This window comes from Mastomys coucha, unplaced genomic scaffold, assembly GCF_008632895.1.
Source record: "Mastomys coucha isolate ucsf_1 unplaced genomic scaffold, UCSF_Mcou_1 pScaffold6, whole genome shotgun sequence".
In the NCBI taxonomy this organism is placed as follows: domain Eukaryota; kingdom Metazoa; phylum Chordata; class Mammalia; order Rodentia; family Muridae; genus Mastomys; species Mastomys coucha.
The window spans coordinates 102,240,206-102,263,871 of record NW_022196912.1 but is presented as its reverse complement, the minus strand read 5'-3'; the positions used below and the strand labels follow the sequence as shown (position 1 = coordinate 102,263,871).

Genomic DNA, 23,666 nt, shown 5'->3' with positions numbered 1-23,666 from the left:
TGAAGGATGGAAGCCAGAAGGAAGGAAAGAAAACGAGTTGATGGAAGCCCTTAGAATGTTGTGTGTTAACCTAGTAAAGTGCTGGGTCAGGGGCGTTTCCTAGCTTCTCAGTAGTAAGCTGTCTGTCCTTTCAGTCTCTCCACCTCTGATGGCTCCTCCGTGCATCTGGACCTTTGCCAAAGTGAAGGAGTTCAAAAGCAAGCTGGGCAAGGAGAAGAACAGCCGTCTGGTAGTGAAGCGTGGAGAAGTGGTCACCATCCGGGTCCCCACCCATCCTGAGGGAAAGCGTGTCTGCTGGGAATTCGCAACTGATGACTATGATATTGGTTTTGGAGTTTATTTTGACTGGACCCCAGTAACCAGCACAGATATAACTGTGCAGGTCAGTGATTCCAGCGAGGATGAGGAGGAGGAGGAAGAGGAAGAAGAAGAGATTGAAGGTAAATTTAATTTTCATTCATTTTGCTCGACCTAATTGCTAGTGGCTGCTTCATGGATTGTAGCATTTCTCTTCCCACTCAAAATGCAAGGCAGCATTGCAGGCTGATGAGGTCGTATTAAAGCTTTGGTGGATCCCTCCCCTCCCCTCCCCTGCATTCCTCCCTCTTTTAACAAGTACCTAGTTATCTCCCTTTCTCCATGTGTGTGAATGGGCAGCAGGGTTTTCCAGATCACATCAGAACCCAAGATTATGTTTTTTCTCTCTTTGTTTTGGAATATTTATTCTTGACTTTCAGCCACCCAGTGTGGCTTAAGCCAACAGAACCCCCTCCTCTTTCTCTCTTCTTTCTTCCAAGCTGTGAGGTGTCTACTCGAGGTGTCATAAATAGAGAGGTATCTAGAAGTAACCTCCAAGCTTGCTTTCGTTGTAGCCCTTGGCTTTGATGATGCCTATGAATCAGTCTCTTCACCTGCTTTCCAAGTCTCCCAGGAAATGCATATGTACTTAGGGATGACAAGGACCTTTTATCTTGCCTGCTACTTTTCAGGCCACCAAGTGGAAGTTTTAGGGCTACATTATACAATTTGTCTATCTGTATTTCCTTTCTGTTAGCTACTCCTTTCATGTACTATAAGGATTTCCAGGTTTTACTCTTTTAAGTAGCTTTCCCCTGTTGGAAGCCAGACACATCTAAGGTTATCTGGCTGAGTCATGGTTTCTCAAAGGAGGTATTAACTGTTCATTGAGACTCTTGGACTCTGGGCTACTGGATGCCAGTTTCATCCCACAGTCATGTTGATGACCAAGATCTATGGACTTCTCTTAGTGCGTGTGGGAAGGTGCAAGAACCACTGTCTCACCTTCAGGCAGGATGTATTCAGTCTATAAACTCATATCTAAACTCTGTCCTTTTGCTCCTACAGAACCCGTCCCTGTGGGAGATGTGGAGAGAGGCTCCAGGAGTTCTCTACGGGGCCGCTATGGGGAGGTCATGCCTGTGTACCGGCGGGACAGCCACCGAGATGTGCAAGCTGGCAGCCATGACTACCCTGGGGAGGGCATCTACTTGCTCAAGTTTGATAACTCATACTCCTTGCTCCGCAACAAGACTCTCTACTTCCATATCTACTACACTAGCTGAAGGATGCTGGGCTAGGGCAGGCTGTGTTTGCTGGCTGAAGCAGGCTGCCAGCTGGTGCCTCTTGTGTATAAGCAAGAGCCTAAAGTTCTGTGTGGGGCTCTAAAGCCTCGTGCCCTGCCTGGCATGCCTGACTTTTGACCCCATGTAGCTTTTCTCCTTTCTTGGCTTCTGCAGGTGGTGGTGTACTGCTCCTGTTCTGTGGTCCCTGACTCACACTCTTGTCTCTGACTCCAGCAAAAACCTTCTCAGAAGGCCCTATGAGGCAAAAGCCTAAAATGAAGTAGAAAGATGTCTTTTAAAAAATTGATTCACTCTGGTAAAGCTCTTCATTCAGGTTGCTGCTCACTCTTCTCCAGAGCCTGTTATGCCAGTGTACTTAGTAGCGCCTGCCATCTTTACATTTTGAGGTGCCAGAAGAGGGAAAAGCACATTGTCTGTGAAAGAGCCCAATATTTTGGATGGAGAATGCTCTATCCAGCCTCTCACCACTGCCATATTCCTGCCTGCCTGCTGGGTATTTTTAGTCTCTAGCTCAGGCTGGGAGACCTCACTGCCTTGAATGGATATTACTATTCCTAGTGGTTAGACCCTTCCTCCTTTCTCTTTACCAAGTCTGTGTTTCTGCCATGTTGTAAGAACCTCCAAGCAATTGCAAGCTGTGGTCAGTGCCCTAAGAGTAGAAAAGCAGCCTCTATCACTTCCTGTCCCCAGAGTTATCTCCCTTACTAGGGGTGCTGGCAGTTGATGAAGAAAGGGTGGAAGGGAACCACTGAATTATGTCAGACCCTGCCCTTTTGGAAATCAGATATTAGTCCCCTCACCCCATCTTAGGCCATGTGTGTTACATAGAAAATTTGCTTTGGAACCAAATCAGTGAAACCCAGTCATGTTTGCAGTGACTCTGGGTTTGTGTTTTCACACTGAGGGCGGCAAGCTTTTGGTGTTCATGGTCCTTAGGGAAAGTAATCACGGGATTCTGCTGTTGCTGCTGACTGTGTGCATTTACTTGACCAAAGCCTGCAGGCGATAGACAGCCTCTCACAGTCTGTTCCCCCTGAGGAGCTGGAGTGGCAGGATGTATGTATTGTAGTGGGTGGCCACAGAGCACCAGGTGCTAAGGCCTTAGGTGGAGCGGGCACAGTGGCATGGCCTCTGCAGCCATCCGCACTTGTGTTTCTCAGTCTGTGTCATCTGTCATTCTTCTGAATTTTGAATAATTAGGTTTATTTATTACTTTATGTTTTTTAAAGTACATTTCAGATTGCCTTCGAGACAGCTCCCATCTGCTTCTCATAAGGCTTCCCATCTGCTTTGAGCCACGAAGGCCACCTCTTTTATGGCACTAAAGATGATTTTAGGGCTTGGAAAATGATCATGTATGTTTATTCCAACATGTCAGCCCTGTGATACTTTGAGACGTCTGCCCCTTCAGAGATGGAGGACTCCAACCTAGTCTGTGTTAGGTACATCTCAGTGCTCCCACTGAGGGATTCTAAGGTGTGATGGTCGCAGATCGAGTTAAAGAACTGACTGGCGAGTTAGAGATAACCGAGCACCATGATTATGGAATGCCAAAGTCCTTTTCCTCCTCTGACATCCTCTTCATGTTTCCGTTGGTACATTCCTTTATTGTGTGGTTGCCTTGCACCAAGCCTCTCTGTCCTACAGGAATGATCACCCAAAGAGCAGGGTCCTGCCAGTAGGTGTGTGGTCGGGAACAAAGGATGCATCCTGTAGGATGTCAACCTGGAAGCAAAGTGTGGGCTGTATGGCCTGCCATAGCCTCTCAGTGGCCACTCAGCACCACATCTCATTCTTTTGTCATTGTAGATGTGCTTTGTAGGGATACTGGCAAAAGTCTATACGCCTTCTAAGAAATGAGTAAACTGTTTGGGCAGTGAAACATACTAGCGGCTCGCCATGGACTCGGATGGCTGAGCTGAAGCTGAATCATGCTTTTACTGACTGAGTATACTCTCTGTTTAAGAAAACAAAAGAGACAAAGAAGCACCTCTTCGGAGCTATTTCCAAGTCAGTGGCAGTCTCCATACTTTTCCGGTTTGTTGTGGACTCCTGACCTGCTCTCAGCCTGGTAGCAAGGCCCCTGGGCTTTCCCTGGTATGCTCCATCTTGTCTTTCCTTAGGCTTGTTTTCTTGTAGTGCATAGCAGGGAAGTTGAGGGGTTTCTCACCTCTCTATGTACCTGTCACTTGCTGGGTATTCTGCAAGAGTTACTTCTTACTGATTTTTCCTCGCAGGGTTATTTGTTTGTTTGTCTCATGAACATAAATACCTAAAGGAAGACATGTCCATAGTATGATGCATTCACTATTCATGCACTAAATTTTTGCAATAAGAGAACTTGAGAGACAAAGTATTACTTACTGAAATGCAGGTAATTATGGAGAACACAGAACACATACCTTGAAGGGTGTAAGAAGTGTCACTTCCTTGGTCCCTCTGTTTTCAAGTTTAAAGAATCAAACAGTGAAATAAATTATCTGCTTTTACCCTTGCCCTGTTCTCCAGAGCACAAATAAATACTATGCAGTTAAAGAAGGGAGTTCTAAGAGAGCAGAGATCAGGATTCTCTTCACAAGAGTGGCTGAGTTCTTAAATTTTTTCAATTTGTCTAATTTTGCTACTTTGTTAAGAGACAGGCTTTTTAAAAAGACAGATCTAAAGTGCTATTTTTCCAACATCTTATTATGAAAACTTTCAGCAAACAAAAAGCATATAATTTCATCCCGCATATATTTTTAAATTACAAACTGCCAGTTTCTAAACAAAGATTCTAGCATTTAGTTTTCTCTGACCAGTCATCCTCCAGTGTCAGCTCTCTGTCAGAGCCCTGCTCCCGCAGATCTCTTTTTCCAACATGGGCTGCGTAAGAGGTTTTCACAAAAATGAACGTGGGCCTCCATCTTTGAGAAAGCTAGCTGTACGTCCGTCCCTTCTGGCTGTAGCCTCTCTAACTGCCTATCGGTGTCAAGGTAATTGTGTAGAAAGCCTTCCTTCCCATCTGTGGCTTTCTGACACATCCTCAGGATGCTCACATGCAAACACACTCCTCAGATAACGCACGGAATTAGGTAGTAGCTTAAAAGTAGACTATTCTTAGTTATTTTCCTATGAATGGATTCATGCACTTTAAAAATATTTTATTTGGTATTTAGGAAAAATGGATTTTTAAAGAAGTATATATTGTCCCATTATATGAATACAGACAAGTCAATCTGTAACTGTCATATATTCATGGGATTAGATATTATTGTGGAGTTTATAATATATACATTTTGATTTTGATGAGTTCCTTCTTTGTGAGGAATGGGCAAATTCCAAACCCTAAAGTCTGTGGTTGTATAGTTATGTTTAAAGACCACTCTGCAAAAAGTTGCCTTTAATGTCAGAGCCCATGGTTCTAAGGTGTGGGATTGAGTGGCCCTAATAATTATGTAAAATAAGACGTTTTTTGTGGACAGAGAGAAGGGGGCACAAATGAAGTTTGTGCTGCTTCAGAACTGTCTTTTAAATGGACAGTAAAGGGTGTCCATTTAAAAGGGTAGAACAGAGGCTGGGAAAGGGAACAAACCATCATGTCCGTCCTGGAATTCACTTAGTGCATTTGTGCTACTTTGTTCACTGGAACTGTTTTGTAAGCCAGAGCCTTACTTGTTCTTCTTGTGCTCAGTGGAGAACTCTCCAGACATCTGTGCCATCTACTAGCAGGATCAGCTAGATGTTTTGGGGTAGGCCTTTTCTGCTACATGTAACCCTGACCTGAGGATTGGTTTCCTGTCTCCATCCTTTGGGGCTGAAGAGAGAGTCAGTCAGTTCCACTTGTGGTGCAAAAGCCACAGTTATGAGTGTGTCCTCAAAAGCATAATTAAGATGCATTTGTCCAACACCACAAACCCTGCAGTCATGTGAGTGCTTAGGTAACAAGCAGGCCTCCCTAGCCTGACAGCATTGACATGTTAAAACCATACAGAGCACACCACACAGTTTTCTCTGTCAGGGCTTCTATTTAGAGTTTCTCCTGAGGCTAAACATCTACTTAACCACTGTCCCTAGTTTTTTTTCCATGACCAGAAGTGTAGAATGTCTACACATTGGGAAAGGGGAAATCACATGTTCCCTTCAGACCCTTCACTGTTTGAAAAATCAAGTGTTCATCTGAAGGAAGGGACCTGGTGTCCTTGCTGTATGCAGGTACTTCATTAAAGGGTCTGTAAAAAGCAAGTCCTTGTATCCATTGTGTGCCTGTGGTCAAGGGAGCTGGACACTTCTTCTTTGGGGAGTAGAAAATGAGGATCAAAACCCAGGCACATGTTGGGTATCCAATTCCCAATGACCCAAGCATGCACTCTGTTCCTGGTAGCATTTTGGGCAACACTCAGGCAAGAACTTCTGGATTTCCGTGTATCTGATACTGGTCACTTGTCCTTTGTGTAACTTATATAACACCTGTGGACATTCCCAAAGAAGTTTTCTAGGTGATGTGATTAGAGAGACTTGTAATCCCACGTGCAGTGAAACACTGTAAGCACTTTGTAGCCGATTTGCAGTCACTGTTCCTGCTGAGATGTAATATTGCCCCCTTGAACCAAGAAGACTAACCAGAGACTCTGAACCACTGTCTCAAAGCTAAGAAAACACAATCAATGACATAAAGCCTGATAGGGTATCGATAGTCTGGCTCCTTTACAAATAGTCATTCTTTGTGAACTAAGTACAAAGGCAGTACACTGGCTGTGAAGTTGTAGGCCTGGTCCCTGATTTGAACCCTTGATCTAATTATTAGCATGTAGGCTACTGGCATGGCTCTTCATTTTAAGATACAATAAAAATGGCACCCCAGAGACCGAGAAATACGCCCTGCTTTATGAAATTTCAGTTTCCTGTCATTTAATTAGGAAGCTTTTTTGCTTATCTGGAAGTAAAACTGTGTATGTAAAATGGTTTATGGGAACAGTATATTTTCTAAAGTTCTGACAGGATCATGGAAGATTCTGAAGTTTGGAGTTGAATAATGTCTAGTCTTACTGATGAGCCCCTAACTCACTGTGGGTTTAAGGGGTCCTCCTCAACTCCTCAACACTCAGGGTTGAAATGCCTGGTCTTTAATGGCTCTTTGTTATTGTCGTTGTTCATTCTTAGGTTCAGGCCAGGACTCATCTAGAAAACATTATCTTAATTCCTTCCCTCATATCCTTAATAGTACATTTTATTAAGACGTTTTATGTTAAAAATACATCTGTGTCCTGTTTTGAGATTATTGTTCCGTAAGTGAATTAGCTTTCATCTAATCAGTCTGAGTCATTCCCATTTAGCTTTGTTAAAGAACAAGCCAGTCTGGAAGAAGCAATCCCGTGATGCACGATGTTGGTCTATCCATGTTCCCTTAATCATGGGAAGTGTTTTGTTAAAAACAAGCCAGTCTGGAAGAAGCAATCCCATGATGCACAATGTTGGTCTATCCATGTTCCCTTAATCATGGGAAGTATTTCGAAACCCACAGAAGAAATGTTTGATGCCTTGTAATAAAAACCAAAAGCACTTGCAGATGCTTTGTGATCAGAGTGATAGATTCTAAAGAGCAAAGTGGTTGAGGATAATGGGAAGGCAGGGAGGTGCTTGGAGAGTTCCTAAACCACGCTATGCCATTTGCTTATACATCCAAAGGGCTACTTTGGAGCCACTGCCTGATCCATCAGTGGTTAGAAGTGATTGTGTTTTCTTGGTAAATGTTTAAGCAGCTGACAACCATGAAGACATGCTTTCCTTACTGCTTCATGCTATATGCCGATGCCAACCAAGGTTACCAAAGGCCTTGAAGGGAAACTAGCACACGGTCTTGTCTTTTTCCTTCAAAATATAAACAAGTCCAAACTAATCATCCATTTGAGTCAATTTGTTTTCCATGTCTCCCTGTCATGACAAATGCTGTCCACATGTCTGGTCTCCACACTAAGAACTTGGTACCAATTGTTACTTAGTTCTTCTGCTCTACTGAGTGGTTTTTCTTCGGTCAGACTATATTTTCTCACCTCAAGGCACTGAATGTGTTGTGTTGCTGTGATACACGGATGAATCCTGAGCCATGGTTTTAACAGCTCAGTTCTGTCGTTTTTATATTATGTGACAGTTTTGTGAGATGCTTTTGTGCATTTTTTGTCTTCTTTTCCAAGTTTTGAAATCTGTCATGAATAAACTTTTTCACTGTGCACCTAAAATATTTGAGTTCTATCTTAATAAGCCCAACTGAAGTCAGTTTGAAACTTCATCCTTTTCTCTTCAGCTTAAGAGGAAGAGTATTCAGTGAAGCCTTGTGAATCTTTCATAATCTAAGATTATAAAAGTTAGGAAAAACTGAGACTAAGATGAATGCCTGCCTGTATGTAAAATCCTGTCAAAGGGGATAGAAAGATAGCTCAGCCATCAAGAGCACCTGCTGCTCTTGTAAACTACCCAGGTCCAGTTCCCAGCACCTACATAGTGGCTCACAACCATCTCTAACTCCAGTTCCAGAGAACATGATATTCTCTTCTGGCCTCCAGTGGCATTGCCCACACATAGTACACAGACATACATGCAATCAAAACACCCACACAGAATTAAATTGTAAAATCTTTGGGGTCGGAGAGATGTCCCAGTGGTTGCAGAGCACCTGGGTCTGGCTTCCAGTACCCACACAGTGGCTCACAAGCTATTTTATTACTGTTCTAAGAGGTCCTCCTCTGACCTCTTCAGGCACCAGGCATGCACATGGTGGCCATACATATATACAGGCAAAACACTCATACACATAAAAATTTTAAAACATAAAAAAATAAAATTGTGGCAGAACATTACAAAATGGGAGCTAGGTTTGGAGAAATTAGGTTTATAGCAATGATGGGTTTATTGCAAACAGAAGGGCACTGCTGTTGATCAGAGTACTATACATACTCTGTACAGAGTACTCTGTATGGGGAGTAACAAATGATGAGATGTCGCCTAGCTAGTCCAAGCTGGAGATAGTCAAGTTGTCTACACTGTCCAGGCTAGTTCCATTCCCAGCATCATTCATGAGTGGACTTCCTAAATGTGCTTAGTCCTGGACTAAGTTCAGGAGTACGGCTTCTCCTTAGGATGAGTAACTGGGTCGAGAGCACCAGCAAACATCTCTGAGCTAGTGTGGACACTGAACAGCAGTGCAGCTCCTAGCTCTGGGAGCTCAGCTGGTCACTAGATGCTTTCCTGCTTCTTAAATCTTCCCTCCCTGGATCTTGTTCTCTCAGATAGGCTCTGTGCTTATTTCTCATCCTGGCCTTTGGTGTTAGAAGTCAAGCTTACTCTAAGGTGAGAAAAAGGCTAACGAGTTATTTTGCTGTGTCTAGACATGGTTTCCAGACACTGGGAATGTTCATCTTCTGAGACCCAGCTCAGTCTTAGTTCAACAAGTTGGAGGCCTGCCTTCAACTAATGACTAAACACTGTAAATGTTTTCTGGAGGCAGGTTCAATAAGAAATGAAATGAAGGAATTCAGACTTCTCTCTCACACTTTGGTAAATCTGCCAGTCTTGTTTTGTTTGTTTTTTGTTTTTTTTGAGGTAGAGTTTCTTTATATGTAACTTTGGCTGTTCTAGAACTCACTCTGTAGACCAGGCTGGCCTTGAACTCCCAGAGATCTGCCTGTCTCAGCATCCCAAGTGCTGTTATTAAAGATGTGAGCTATGATCACCTGGCTTTGCCAGGCATTTTTAACTTGCATCCTCATGTCATCTTCATGGCTGCCCCATGACAGATAGCAATTGTCTTGGTTTTTCTCTGTTGCTGTGATAAAATGTCCATGACAAAAGCCACTTAAAGGAGAGAAGGTTTATTTTAGCTCATAGTTTCAGGTTACAGTCCATAATGGCAGGGAAGTCAAGGCATCTGCGTGAGTAGCTGATCATAATGCACAGATGGTGGTTGCTCCACTCTTTCTCTATTCTTCTGGGCCCCAGGATCCTCGGCCTAGAGAATGGTACTACCCATGGTGGGTGAGTCTTCCCACCTCAACAGTACCAATATAACCCCACAGACATTTATAAAGGCCCTTTTTCCTGGTGATTCTAGCTTTATTTCAAGTTGACAATTAACATTAGCCGTTAGAGCAGGTCATGTCTCTGCCTACCCCCTCTTAAGACATGACAAATAAGAGGATTAAGGCAGACTGTAGGGACTACAGTGCAAGCAGAAGGAAGATAAATCCAACTGGCTTCATTTTTCTAGAGAAAACTCTAATACTGGGACCTGGAAGAAATATCCTGGACTCCATGAATCTGCTGCTTCCTGAGGAAAGAACTAAAGTTCAAGTCCTTTGCTACAATGCACTCATTTTTGGGCCTGTTCTGGTTTGAATAAAAATGGTCCCCATAGACACACAGGGAGTGGCACTAATAGGAGGTGTGGCCTTCTTGGAGGAAGTGTGTCACTGGGGGTGGGCTTTGAGGTTTCAGATTGCTCACACCAAGCCCAGTGTCACTTTTCTTGCTGCCTTTGGATCCAGATGCGAATTCTCTGTTACCTCTCCAGCACCATGTCTGCCTACATGCTGCCTTGCTTTCTACCATGATGATAATGGACTGAATCTCTGAAACTGTAAGCCAGCCCCAATTAAATGTTTTTCTTTTTAAGAATTGCCATGGTCATGGTGTCTCTTCACAGCAGTAGAAACACCCAGCATCTAGGCCCTACTCCCTTCTCTGTACCAATGGGGCATGGTTTGGTAGCTAAGTCCTCAGCTCGGCAGGTGTATCTGGCTGTCGACAGGGGTGAGTCACTTGGAAAACCTCTAAGGCCAGCAGCGCCTTGTTGATGTGACTGATGGTAGGGTAGGGGCTTAGGTCCACCTTGAACCTGTGGCAGAGAAACATTCGTAAGCCAAGGCTTTCAGGGACACTGCTGTGGGCAGCTTGGAAAGTAGAGGCAATTCTGGATGAGGTTCAGGGGCTGCAGTACAAGGACAGAAAGCAGCCCCGCCACATGGGGAGCCTCATTCACTGGGGTGCTCTGGGTAGGTCTGGCGTGGTATCATCTAATATCATATACCTTCTCTAAGAATGACTGCTCTGAATTCTGGTGTCAGGCATTTGTGTAGACGGACCCATCACCCACTTTACTAGCTTCTTAGGGGAAGGAATGCACCATACGTGCCCATATTCTAAAGAGCAAGCGTGATGCCTTCTGGCAGGCTAATGGAAGGGCATCACAGAGCTCACTTCCTAGCAGACACTCCACATTTGGGTACAGCAGTGTTCTTGGGAGTGGTTCCCTTAGATAAGCTACCTCCTCTAAGGAGCAATGGCTGTCTATACGGGGTCACCTGGTAGGGGTACTTCAGTGATTTCTTCTGCTATGTCTGTGCTAAGCCAGGGCAGCTGATATGGCCTGGTACAGTGGCTCTTTGGCAGCTAAAGAAGGGTTCACACGAGATGTTATCTCAGTAGTAGATGGGAGGCCCTGACTGGAGCAAGAACGTGAAGGAGAATGGCAGAGCTTTCTTACCTTTCAGCATTTGCCACTTGGGGCACTAAGCACACATCGGCCATGGACACCTATAGGAAGGTCAAGGGAGTTTGCACAAGGATTATCACCTAGACTCACTGGCAAGGCTGGCTGTACCTGCTGTTGACTGTGCCAGGGCTGCCAATACAACTTCCTGTGTGCTTTTCCCACCATCCCTAGCAGCCCCTCACTGTCTCCTCTGGAACTGCCTGTTCCTGTCAACCAGAGCTGTAGCATTTCTCCCATGTCATGTTCTAGTTTCCCTGACAACTAACCAGAGAAGGCCTAACTGCCTTAGAGGCTATCACTGTGCTTGTTGAAGCCACTACGACTAGGCACTTAATGAGGACTCCTGATAGATAATGGACCATAGAACCAGACTACCACAGGCCCAAGACCTTATTCTATAGGCATCAAGGACTCCATAATCCTCGAATCTCTGGGTTGGGAAGGAAGAGATAGTCTAACCCTTCTGCTGATGCCTGGACTACTTCACTGCGTCACAAGTGTGTTCTTCTGGCCTGGACATCTCACACTACCTCTACTGCAGTAGTTCAACCCCCAACCATAATATCATTTCATCACTAATTCATTACTGTAATTTTGCTACTGTTATGAATTATAATGTAAATCTGATATGCAAGATATTGGATATGTGACCCTTGTTAAAGGGGTCACAACCCACACAGGTTAGGAACTGCTGCTCTAGAGGTAGTGTAGGAGTGAGCTGAGGCATTTCCACAAACTGACTGCTCAGAGCAGAGGTTTAGATGGGGGTGGGGGTGGAGGTGGGGGAATAGCCCCAGGTATCTCCTTGGATAAGGAGTCAACTGGGTCTATGTGGGACAAATGACAAATGATGGCCTGGGGTCAGTACAAAGGCCATAGGGGGCAGGGCTGGGGACACTTACCTCATCTCCTACGCAGTACTTCCCTGCTGTGCTCTGCAGAATCTTCTCCAGAGCTGTGGGGAGGCCACATGGATAACATTTACATCAGCCTTTGCAGGGCCTGGCTTCCACAGGCAGACGGTGAAGAGCTAGGCTGGGGCATTGGGCAGAGTCTGGTGTAGGGACTATGGCAGCCAGGACTAAGAAGAATGTTCCTCATGGCTTCTCTTGTCTAATCTCAGAATAGACAAGGCATGCAGTTGGCCAAGGCAACAGCTCTCACAGACAGCCTCATATTCTGAAGCCTGGCACCCATGATTGGAGTACTCAATGGGCTGTCAACCAACTCTGTGGACTGTAGCCTCTAGGTGTGGGGTTTATGGAAGCTCTGGAGCTCGACCATGCTTGAGCACCTGTCCAGCCCACCACCTGCCTGTCCACAGTCCTCTTCTCCATTCTACTGTCAAGATCAAAGCAGCCTGGGAAGATGCCTAGAGCTCTGTGTGAGGGTCAGTTCTCTAAGAGGTCACATTGGGGCATCTCATAAGAGTAATGACTCACCATTAAAGCCGGAAGTAATAGCTTTTTGGGCCCAAGGCATCTGATTCTCCTGTCCCACTTGCTTCAGGACAGACAGATTCTGCACAGCTCAAGAGAGAAAAATATCTGTCATTGCACTGGAAGCCAGCCTGACAAGGCTCTGCAGGGAAGCTCAGTGTCCCTCTGCTCTAGCTGATTACCTGTTCCGCTCCCCTCTGGACCATATGGGCCCTTCCATCAGGGCTCTAAGGGTGGAAGTACCCACCTTCTTAGGCTTCCCCAGTGATCCTAAGTATTCTGAAAGCCATGTGAATTTTGTAGTAATAAGCAAGAATCAGTCCATGCTGGGCGGTGGTGGCGCACGCCTTTAATCCCAGCACTCGGGAGGCAGAGGTAGGAGGATTTTTGAGTTCGAGGCCAGCCTGGTCTACAGAGTGAGTTCCAGGACAGCCAGAGCTACACAGAGAAACCCTATCTTGAAAAACCAAAAAACCAAAAAAAAAAAAATCGGTTCATAGGATGCTGGCATGACTGACAGAGATAGGCACAAAACAAGGTTTATTTCTCTCAATACTTCTCCCTTACTTGGTGTCTTGAAAAGAGAAGCTGTATGATATGTGGACTGGGGGCAAGCCAGGTGTGTTGGACTGGCTTCTAGAGATAAAGACTAAGGTGCAGTCCCTATTGTTAAAAACTGAAAGGTGAGGTGATGCAGGAGTTGGGGCACAAGTGTACAGGCTGAGCTTGGTCCTTGCTCTGATACTGCTTAGCTTTGTCACCCTCCAAAGTCATTGCTCCCTTTTAGAGCATTGACTTACAAAGGAGAAGTTGGCACAGATGAATGATTTTAATACTTGCCTTTCTATGTCACAGATGAAAACTTACTTTATAAAAACAAAGCAAATTTACAAGAATCCTAGTATTGGCATACTGTGGAGATAGGAGGTTAAGTGTAGACTAGGGAAAAGAGCAGATTTGGTAATAAAGCAGTTGACTTTCTTTGCTTCTCAGTGTTATGAAAAGTTCTGCTGGTGTACTGAGCCACTGTGTCTGAAAGTGTATGTATCTTAATTTTAAAATAATTTATTACTAAAATATACTATGATGAGAAATCACTAGGGAAAAAAAGACACCAATAGACCTGCCCAATGAAGGGCTGCCATTACCTTTACAACCTGTAAGAGACCCAAGAGAAACCTAAAACACAATTATCTGTGAAGCATAGTAAAGTGAAGTATGGTAAAGCAAGGCCTACCTAGTGTAGGCCTACCTGCATGTGTGCTATGGAGCACATGAACAGGAGCTGCCCAAGTTGGAGGCAGGACCTACACCTACTACCCACCCCTTTCCTTGCCTCAAACATCTCTATGCTCCTAGGCTTAGGAGCGGAGTTAGAAACCCATGCTGATGGAAGACTTCTGGGATCCTTGCCCCTTCCTGCCATTTGTCTATGTCAAGGCCCCTGGGAGTTTTTCTTTGTTTCCATGCTTCCCCCATCCACAGCCGAACACCTCCCTGTGGCTCATCATTGTGGGTATGAAGGAAGGGCTGCCTGAGAGATGTACAGGGTGCCAGTGGAACAGTGCCTTACCTGAAGGGGCTGGATGCCGCTAGCGATGAGGTCAGAAATCATGCGCACGATGGCTCTTTTCTGTGGGTCCTGAGGAAGGAGCCGTGGGATAGGCCGAGTCTCTTCCAGGTACTCCATGATGGCCAGCTGTTCAGAGGGAACATTGAGGCAGGGAGAAGGCTTGGGATACCTGGACCAGAGGGGAGAGGCCAGCAGACTCCCTTTTTGCAATGAATGGCACCACTGCTCTCTTCCCTCACCCTCCTCAACTGGAGCACTCTAAAGGTCCTTTGGGGACCTTGCTGGACTTGGGTCCCCATGTGCTCAACCTTCTCTCTCCTCCCCTCTACTATATACTTAATGATCCCTATTATGCTTGGTCACTTGTAGGTTAGGAAGAGATGTCAGGTCCCCTCATTCACAACTCTGCCACCCCCAAGCCCTCTACTCACTGACTGGCCAATGGTGATTCCATCAATCTTCAGCGCTGGCACTTGCTTCATGGGGTTCAGGATCTGAAATTCCTCAGAGAACTGTGGAGACAAGGCTGTGGTAAACTGGGTGGCCTAGCTTGAGTGGCTGAACGCAGAAATAAGCAAGTAGGAAAACTGTAGACCTAGCACTGATCCATATTTCTTGTCCTTGGAGAACTTGGTTCCTAAAACCAAGATAACTAGCCGGGCAGTGGTGGCACACACATTAATCCCAGCACTTGGGAGGTAGAGTCAGGAGGATTTCTGAGTTTGAGGCCAGCCTGGTCTACAGAGTGAGTTCCAGGACAGCCAGGGCTATACAGAGAAACCCTGTCTTGAAAAACCAAAAAAAGAAAAAAAAAACCCAAACCAAACAACAAACAAACAACAAAAACCAAACATCAACAACAAAACAAACAAACCAAGATAACTTCTAAGGAATCCATGCAGTATCCTAGATTCATAAGGTGCAAGCTTTACCCCAGTGGTCTGGCTTTATGGTTTTCCCCGTACTCTTCAATGTGGTCACCAGGTCAGCTCCTACCTCACTCATCCACTGAGAGAGTCTAATACAGGGAAAGGCCTCATCACCACCTACCCTCAAAAAGTCAGGCACTGAGCCCTTCCCACCCTACTGTTGCTGCTCAGGAGAGCCAGCTGCAGCCTCCCAGTCACAGGAACCATGAAATCCAGTTTTCCCTCTAGGTGACAGCTAGTCCTCCATCTGATGCCCCTTCAAGGTCCAGACCTCATGCTGTGGGCCTGGGACGGCCTCCTTACCTGTTGCCCGCCATCCTTTATGAGGTTGATGGGCACTGTCTCATAGTCAATGCCTTTTAACGCCAGAGCTAGGAGAGACCAGAGTAGGGTTATGGAATGCCTTCTGGCTAGACTCTCCTCTCAGAGACAGCCCTCCGAGGGTGACCCCAGGAGCCTCCTCTCTGCTGGGCAGCTCCACAGTGGACAGCCCTCCCAGGGTGACCCCAGGAGCCTCCTCTCTGCTGGGCAGCTCCACAGTGGACAGCCCTCCCAGGGTGACCCCAGGAGCCTCCTCTCTGCTGGGCAGCTCCACAGTGGACAGCCCTCCCAGGGTGACCCCAGGAGCCTCCTCTCTGCTGGGCAGCTCCACAGTGGAGTAAGGTTTAGGCTGGGAGGCGCCAAAGCATGTATCCATAGAGTTTTGACTTTGGGTCAGTTAAGGAAGAGCCTTTGGGACCCACGAAAGGACTGTGAGGTAGGTGACAGTCACTGATGACAGTTCTGCAATTAGAGCAAGACTGGGGACAAGCTGCTTGGATTAAAATCCTACCATATTCAATTGGTAGGGGTATGGCCTCGATCATGTAACTTAAAAGAGTTTCTTTTCCTCAGTTTCCCCAATCTGACAAGCAGCACCGTACAGTAGTTGAAAGTGTGGGAACTGGCTAGGGGTGTAGCTTAGTGGGAGGACATGAGTTTAGCACTTCCAAGGCTGTGTTCAATTGCCAGGATCAAACCAAATCAAATGACTATTGACTTGAGCATGGTTCAAACTGCAGGTTTTCCTCTTAGCTGCACAATCAAGGGCAAATTACTTAACCTTCCTGTGCCTTAGTTGTCTCGTTTGTACAATGGGGACACTAACAGTCCCCCACCTCCTGTGATCGCTGAGGTGGGGAGTCACACACACAAAAGTACTGGGCACAGACTCCTTTGGTGCGCACTGCTATGAGGGTAGCCTTTGCCAACAGTTGTGCTCACTGGAGAAGCGAAGAGTCAGACCTGGACTCAAGCAGAGGGCTCGAGTTTCCTCTCTCCTGAAATCTCCGTGGTGAACTCCAAACAGCTGTTTGATTAGCCAGATCAAGGAAGATAAGAGCAGAGGGAGGCCAGCTGCTCCCTTGCTGGTTACCAGGGACCTCTGGATTTTGTGAACCTGGTCTAGGCATGGTTGCTAAGGGCTTTTCAAGTGCAGTGTGACAGCCCCAAGGTGAAAAACAACCCCACTTCCTCCCACTCCCACGGTCTTCCTGTCGGACTTTCTGGCTGGAAGTGACATTCATAGATGGAGGCTCCGGAACAGGGATGCTGGTTGCTGGAGGACGTGATGGGACAGGATGGGGATATGAAGTCCTCTGCCCCACCCCACCCCCAACCCCTCCTCCAGAAGCTGAGCTCTTACCAATTCGAACTCTCCATGAACAGGAGCTTCGGAAATAGGAGTAGAGGACGGGCTGTGGAGAGAGGAGGATGGGGGTGAATATTAGGCTTAGCAGGATTCCATCTGTAGGCCCCCCCTTGTTGGAAGCAGGTACCGACCAGCTCACAGGCAAAAGGCTCTAAGCACCAGTTTCTTCCCTTGGCACCGGCCCTCCTTCCTCCTCCAGCTTTCATCTTAGCAACTCAGGCCTGTCTTGGGCCCTCGCTGCCCTCGCTGGCTGCTGAGTTCCTGAGGATCGAGGGCCTGTCAAGAGGAAGCAGCTTTCAAGGGTCAGCCTTACCTTGTCAGCCATAGTGCAGTAGCTCCCCAAGGAAAGTCACTTCTCACAGAGCTGTGAGGCAGGGGGCGGAACCCAAAGGTGGGTCTCAGGAGCCAATAGGAAAGCAAGCTAGGCAGACACCAGAGGATCCTGGACTCTGGTCAGAAAGGGAATCTTTTTCAACTCGTGGCACTGGGGCAAACAGTGTAGCCTGGCTTTGAGGTAAAGTATGTGGTGAAATGGGCTCAGAGCAGACAGGCTCAGAGTCCAGACCTGGGACAGGAAGCAGCAGCCTTGTGTGACCAGAGACAAATTCCTGCCTTCTCTTGGTCTCCAGCTCCTTTGTTTATAAAACAAAAGGCTGCTCTAAAATGATGGCAGAGTTCCTTTTCCCCCTGGCAGAGAGATGGGGCTTTTTTTTTTTGTTTTCCTTTTTTTCTTTCTTTCTCGAGACAGGGTTTCTCTGTGTAGTCCTGACTGTCCTGGAACTCACTCTGTAGACCAGCCTGGCCTCGAACTCAGAAATCCACCTGCCTCTGCCTCCCGAGTGCTGGGATTAAAGGCGTGCACCACCACCGCCCGGCTTGAGATGGGGCTTCTTATTTATTGATGCCTTGGTGTCCCTCACCTTGAAGCTCCCCCTTCTCAGATGGCCTCATAAAAATGAATGGTACGTATGCCCACTTGTCACAAAAGGGAGGCTACCAGCTGGAGGTTCCCAAGCGTCCCGTCTGGATTTCATAATACCAGTGGTCTCTGATTTACCAGTATTCTACTTAACAACTTTTCGACTTTATAATGAAGAGAAAGTGATATGCATTTGGTTTAGAAACTGTACTTCAGTGCTGGAGAGATGACTCAGCGGTTTAGAGCTGACTGCTCTTCTGAAGGTCCTGAGTTCAAATCCCAGCAACCACATGGTTGCTCACAACCATCTGTAACGAGATCTGATGCCCTCTTCTGGTGTGTCTCAAGACAGCGACAGTGTATTTACATATAATAAACAAATCTTTGGGGAAAAAAAGCGGGGGGAACTATACTTCAAATTTTGAATTTTGGTCTTTTTCCAGGCTGGGCCATAGCAGTTAGCTACACCTTGGTGATAGTGGGCTGGAAAAACTGGGGGAAACCCAACAGTCTCTAGTGCACCCTTCTGTGAGTGTTTCTGTTTTTTAGGTTTATTTTTATGGGGCTAGAGAGATGGCTCAATGGTTAGGAGTGCTGGCTGCTCTTCCAGGAGTTGAGTTTGGTTCTCAGCACCCACATCAGGCAGCTCACAACTGCCTGTAATCCCAGCTCCAAGAGTCGATGCTGAGTCTCCATGGGCGCCAGCACTCACCTTCACATAGCTACATGCAGACACAATACATACACATAAATAAAATAACAAAGCCAGAGCTTTGAAAATAGTTTCATCATTTAAAAAAATTAACTAGCCAGGTGGTGGTGGCCCACGCCTTTGATCCCAGCACTTGGGAGACAGAGGCAGGCGGATTTCTGAGTTCGAGGCCAGCCTGGTGTACAGAGTGAGTTCCAGGACAGCCAGGGCTACAGAGAAACCCTGTCTCGAAAAACCAATAAATAAATAAATAAATAAATTAATTAATTAATTAATTAATAAATTAACTAGATGGTTGTGAGCGGCCATATGGGTGCTGGGAATTGAATCCAGGATATTTCACACACAAATCTTGCCTGCCCCTCCCCCCTTTAAAACTTCAGGAGACTGTGGAGTTAGCCTCTTAAATAGTAACAAATGATTGGAACAGATCAATGGCCCCCTTTAGGCTGAGCGTGCCTCCTGATCTGCCATGAATTTTGTTACATTTGGACCCCTAGAATTGTGTGATCTAAGGTTAAAGGGACTGGAAGTCAATTTCTCGAGTGCTTCCTGGTTAGCCATTTCACAGTAGGGCTCAGGAACAGGCAATAAGCACTCATGGACCTTCCTACAGACAATATCCACAAATATGAGACAGAAATCAACACTCAGATCACCTACAACTCCCTGGACTATAGTCATTTCATCTAAGTCCCCCCCCCTCCTTTTGTCGTCTCCTCAGACCAAGATACTATGTGAAGCAGTTTCCCTATCCCAGCATCACCAAGACAGTAGACCATTAGAGCAAGGCAACAAGTAGGGCCCAGGTTCTCTCAGGGTGGATCCCAAGCCCAGCACCTGTGCCTTGTAAGCATCTTGTGTGGGGAAAGGCAAGATGGGCATGGCTAGAGGACAGGTGACGTAGCCAATGTCCCTGGTGGACTGGGAGACCACAGTGGATTTTATTTGGAGCTGTATCTCTTTATCTAGGAAGGCCAGGGGAGTGCTGGGTCCAGAGTGCTTAGAGACACTGACCTTGAGGGAGTGGCGAACATGATCACTGGAGTTCTAGAATGCCTTATGTGATATGTGTTACACACCTGGCTGTACAAGGGTGCCCAGAGTCATGCTAACTGCTCCTACCTTCCCTATGGCCCTTCAGTAGGAAATGGAGTCTTAGGTAACTTCTGTTCTTATTTAGTGGTAACTATACATTATAGTCTTATACTTCAGGTTATGTCTTCAGAAACCTCTAGTGGAGGCCTGAAACCATGTGTTACCCAAACCCTGCACCTATTATGTTTTTTTTTTTCTTATATATCATCTTAGTTTCTTTTCCTGTTGCTATGATAAAATGCTCCAACAAAGGCAGTCTAAAGAAGAGTGGTTTATTTTGGCTTATAAATTCAAGATGTAGTCCATCACTGGGAGTGGGACTGGAGGGAAATAGCTCATAGGTAACGCTGATTGCATCCACAGCATGAACAATGCATGTGTGTTGGTGCTCCGCTGACTTCCCCCTTTCCTAGGCCTAGCCAGACCCAACCCAGGGAATGGTGTCACTCTCTCACTTCAGTTAACCTGATAAAGACAATCCTAACCTAGAAATTCTCTCTGCACGGTGTCTGGAGGCTTGTCTCCTATGTGCCTTTAGATGCATGGGAAGAGAAACCACAGCTAAGCACTAACAGCAAACCACCCGGTGATTTTTGCGCTTGAACAGCTACATTTTAATAGCAAGTAGAATGTCTGTTTAATTAGCACACCTGGAAGGATTGTGCTTCCAACTCAAATATGCATTCTGCCAACTTTGAATTTGCAGTTTTTCCGTTGTAGGAGAGGTCGGCCCATGCTAGGATCTACTTCAGAGTTGCATACACCCCTACCTGTTTTTATACCGTCTCTTACAAGATTAAAATCCTGAAAATCACATCTGTATGTGGAAAATCTATATTAACCTGATGCAATGTCCTTTGCATCTAATGTGCCACCTTCCTACATAAGGGCCTTCCATAAGAGACTCAGTTATAAGTCCCTTATAAAACACATTCGCAGCTCCATTCCACCTATGGCTTAAATACAAGAGGCTCTAGGATGGGCTAAAGAAGTTCGACTTAAACCCTGGAGGCTCCGTATGCCGCGGCCTGGAATCCCAGCACTTGAAGGCGAGGGCAGGAGAGTCAAAGTTCAAAGTCAGGTTGAGCTGCACAGCAAGACTGTTTCTTAGAGCCAAACCGACAAAATTAAAAACCTGAGCAGATACTACAAGTGATTATTCACGTCGTTAAATTGTCACATCTTTCGCTTGCCTTTGGGGCATGCCTGGACCAACAGGTCCCCTGAGAGACACATGCGGGACGCCGCGGAACTGCAAAGAAGGGACCCGTGTTTGAAGAGGTCTGTCTACCCGCAGCAGGGAAGAGCGCTATTAGACGCCCCTCAAAAGCTGTGCAGCTTGGCCTTCAAAGTTTAGCCTTCATCTACCGACACCATATCTACCGACACCGTAAGGTTGAGCGGCCAACGCGCAGGTGTAGAGTGACCGAGCGCGCCGCAGTGCACGCCGGGAGTCGTTGTGGAGCCACGCGGAGAGGCGCTCTCTCAGCCCCGCCCCACTCCCCCCAGATCTTCTCCGCGTTTCTCAGGAGCGACCCTCATCCCCGGACGCGAGGCACAGACCTTCCCGGCTTGCATCTCGCCCGTCGGCTAGCCAAGAAAGTCCGCTCTCGGGATAAGAAGATGACTAAGGCCTAGCGGGATCCAGAGAGCGAAGGTTGGACTAGATGGCCTCCCTCCTTCGGGCTGGCCCCGCCCCCGCCCCCTGAGCTGCTGGGAGTTGTAGTTCAGGAGCCGTCCCGAGTCTCTGTCCTTGGCTTCCCTCCGCCTCCCGCAATGTTCTACGCCTCAGGCCGCCTCTTAGCCGCCCGGGCGGCCACCACACTTTCCGCCCCGCCCAGAGCCCGGGGCCCGGCGCTCCGCGGCAAACGGAGGGAACTACAAATCCCATGGCACCTCGAGACGCCCTCTTATGACTCCTTGACGGGGCAGCGGACAAGACCCGGCGTGCCTCCGGCCCGAAGGGTGATCCTTAGGAAGGGGAGGATGCCGCCGGCCATAGGCGGTGGCTTAGCGGGCTCGGAGCTGCGTCCCCGTAGGGGCCGCTGTGTGCCGCAGGCTGCCAGAGCCGTGAGCCGAGACGTGATCCCCGAGGCTGCAGCACGGAGACTTAAACGGCCTGCTTGGAGCTCGCGGCGCTTCCAGGCGGTAGGGTGGTGGGCCACGCTGGCTGTGGTGACGCTGCTGTCCTTTGCCACCCGCTTTCACCGGCTGGAGCAGCCGGCCCACATCTGGTAAGTGGAAGAAAGGACTTTGGCGGGCACCATGGCAACTGAGAGGGAGTGACGCCGCCCTCTGATTGGCCTGAGGGCACGAAGTGGGCGGGATTCACCGGAGGCGCGACTAGTCCCTGGCGGCGGAGAAACTCAGTCGCTTTTGGGGGGAGTGGGGGGTGGGGGTGGGGGTAGGGAACTCTTTCAGGTACGGTCAGATCTCTGAGAATAGGTTTGCTCTGGTGGGGGTCCCGCACTCGGAGTTTGCAAGAGTTGTTCTCATGTCTTCTAGGCTACCTGGCTTTCAAATGGTGATACTCAGAGGTTCTTTGAACTTTGCTAAGAAATTAGTAAATTCATAGTACATAATTTTCCCAAAGCGTGATTTTCAAAGAAAAAAAATTCCTATAGAATAAGGATAGTTTGGGTATCAAGAGATGGCGGCACAAATTCTGAGCACCAGATCTGGTGTTATCCTGTGAGAATGATTTTTCTAGGCCTTACTTTGTATGACACAGACGCTGGCTTGAGGCTTGGTTAAATTCCATTTCCTAAGCCCACAGAGTTACTTGATCTTTAGCTGGAATGTTTTCTCTAGATCACCAAGCAGAAACTTAGTGTAGAAGGTGTCACAAGTGGATCTTACCCAAAAGCAAGCAAACACACTGACAGGGCTGCTCCTATAGAAAATGCATAAATTAACTGTGAAGCTAATTAATAAATTAGGTGCATTTTATGACTGTTGGGACCTGTAACTACTGGGTTAGACTCAAAGGCATTATCACAGGAAGGAGAATGAATATCAGCACCTTTAGAGTTAGGTTCCTCCACCCCCTGTCAAATCCTACTATACATGACATGCCCAAAGAGATAGGTGCACCCACAGTAGGTTACATAAGGACCAAGGAATGGCGAGTTTGGGAAATCTTTTTATCATAAGTCTTGATGAGCCCTGTTCTAGCAGGAGACTGTAGGACTCTGCCATATCTCTTGTTGCAAGCACAGCCCTAAGAAATGGCCCAGGTCAAATGCAGTCAGATAATTCTAGGTACATTCTCGGCACATGTGTGGTTGTCCAGGACATTGTTGAAGTACTTTCTCTCCCAACTGCCTTTATTACCCCTCCATCATGCACTGCCTTGGCTTCTAGCAGATGTTTCATGTTAATGCACAACTCTACTAGCTACTCAGATCAGCATGGCTGACAGAGACAGAAACCAAATCCGTTCAGTTTGTCTCATATATGATTTAATTATGGCTACTGTTAGTGAGATTCCAAGCAGCAGGATGATGCCAACCTTTGCTGTTTACCTCAACTATGCCCTTCAGGGCCTTGGACTCAGCCTCTTACAAATAAGTCCTGATGAGGGACCAGCAGTATGAATATAGTCTAAGGACAATCTACCAGTTATGACCTGTGCAAAGCAGTTTAGATTGATTCTGATCTTTGGTATCATTGCCAGTAATTACAATGCATATCCCATGTCTAATGGAGAGATATTCTGTGGCCCTTTCCTTAAATATTGACATACTACCTGAAGAGATGCAGGTCATTCAGTTCAGTTTTATTTGGATCATCATTCAGTTTGATTTAGACCACCACTGCATTGGTTTGGTTAAGCCTCATAGGCAGTATCATTGAGTAGTTGAACCTCCATGACTGTATGGGCATAACTCAGGTCCCGAGTACTGTAGAGAAGCATATATGAAACATTCTATAGAGTGTATCAATGAGAGAAAGTTGTACCATCAGTGCATTAGCATGTGTACCAGTGAGCTGTTTTTTGGAGAGTTGGCACTGATGTCATCAGCTACATGAGTTCTCTTTGCAGCTGTAGGTTGTTAGCCATCATCAGCTGCCACTTGTCTTAAGTGGCCCATCTGAATCTTACCTGGCTTTAGGGTTAGACTTAGAAGATAAAGAGAGAATTAATGTTTCCATTCACTGTATATCGCTAGAGCTCTA

The 23,666-nt window shown here is 46.7% G+C and overlaps 3 protein-coding genes across 8 annotated transcripts in view; 2 read left to right on the top strand and 1 right to left on the bottom strand.

The window, feature by feature from the left end:
* The window catches only part of Tmed8 (transmembrane p24 trafficking protein family member 8), a 34,437-nt gene extending 26,618 nt beyond the window's left edge, over window positions 1–7,819 (top strand). For both annotated transcript variants that reach the window (XM_031357269.1, XM_031357270.1), the window contains 2 exons: window positions 135–440; window positions 1,366–7,819. In XM_031357269.1, the coding sequence (XP_031213129.1) occupies window positions 135–440; window positions 1,366–1,583 (524 nt within the window). In that variant the 3' untranslated portion in view covers window positions 1,584–7,819. The remainder of the gene's footprint in view (window positions 1–134; window positions 441–1,365) is intronic.
* Gstz1 (glutathione S-transferase zeta 1) lies at window positions 3,983–21,743 on the bottom strand. 4 transcript variants are annotated; one of them, XM_031357274.1, is made up of 10 exons: window positions 21,384–21,743; window positions 16,890–17,034; window positions 16,753–16,804; window positions 15,372–15,439; window positions 14,571–14,651; window positions 14,140–14,265; window positions 12,570–12,648; window positions 12,030–12,082; window positions 11,119–11,168; window positions 3,983–4,043 (listed from the first exon to the last, which is right to left on the bottom strand). In XM_031357274.1, the coding sequence occupies exons 2-10, from the start codon at window positions 16,962–16,964 to the stop codon at window positions 3,983–3,985; spliced, it is 645 nt and encodes a 214-aa protein (XP_031213134.1). In that variant the 5' UTR covers window positions 16,965–17,034; window positions 21,384–21,743. The 4 variants fall into 4 exon arrangements, with proteins under 4 accessions (XP_031213134.1, XP_031213131.1, XP_031213132.1 ...); XM_031357271.1 differs by lacking the exon at window positions 3,983–4,043 and adding an exon at window positions 9,433–10,470 and having other exon boundaries at window positions 21,384–21,741; XM_031357272.1 differs by lacking the exons at window positions 3,983–4,043; window positions 16,890–17,034; window positions 21,384–21,743 and adding exons at window positions 9,433–10,470; window positions 21,051–21,191.
* Window positions 20,102–23,666, top strand: part of Pomt2 (protein O-mannosyltransferase 2) — a 42,793-nt gene continuing 39,228 nt past the window's right edge. The window contains exon 1 of one of the 2 annotated variants that reach the window (XM_031357267.1): window positions 20,102–21,721. In XM_031357267.1, the coding sequence (XP_031213127.1) occupies window positions 21,264–21,721 (458 nt within the window). In that variant the 5' untranslated portion in view covers window positions 20,102–21,263. The remainder of the gene's footprint in view (window positions 21,722–23,666) is intronic. The other variant, XM_031357266.1, reaches the window with a different exon arrangement.

What these genes read in the sequence shown, in the direction of transcription:
- Gstz1 (XM_031357271.1), bottom strand. Translation starts at nt 16,964, where the DNA reads ATGAAAGCTGGAGGAGGAAGGAGGGCCGGTGCCAAGGGAAGAAACTGG. An exon ending in TAAAGGATGGCGGGCAACAG is followed by an intron (nt 14,652 to 15,371) that starts GTAAGGAGGCCG and finishes TTGTCTCCACAG; the next exon opens with TTCTCTGAGGAATTTCAGAT. An exon ending in GAATCACCATTGGCCAGTCA is followed by an intron (nt 14,266 to 14,570) that starts GTGAGTAGAGGG and finishes CCCTCTGAACAG; the next exon opens with CTGGCCATCATGGAGTACCT.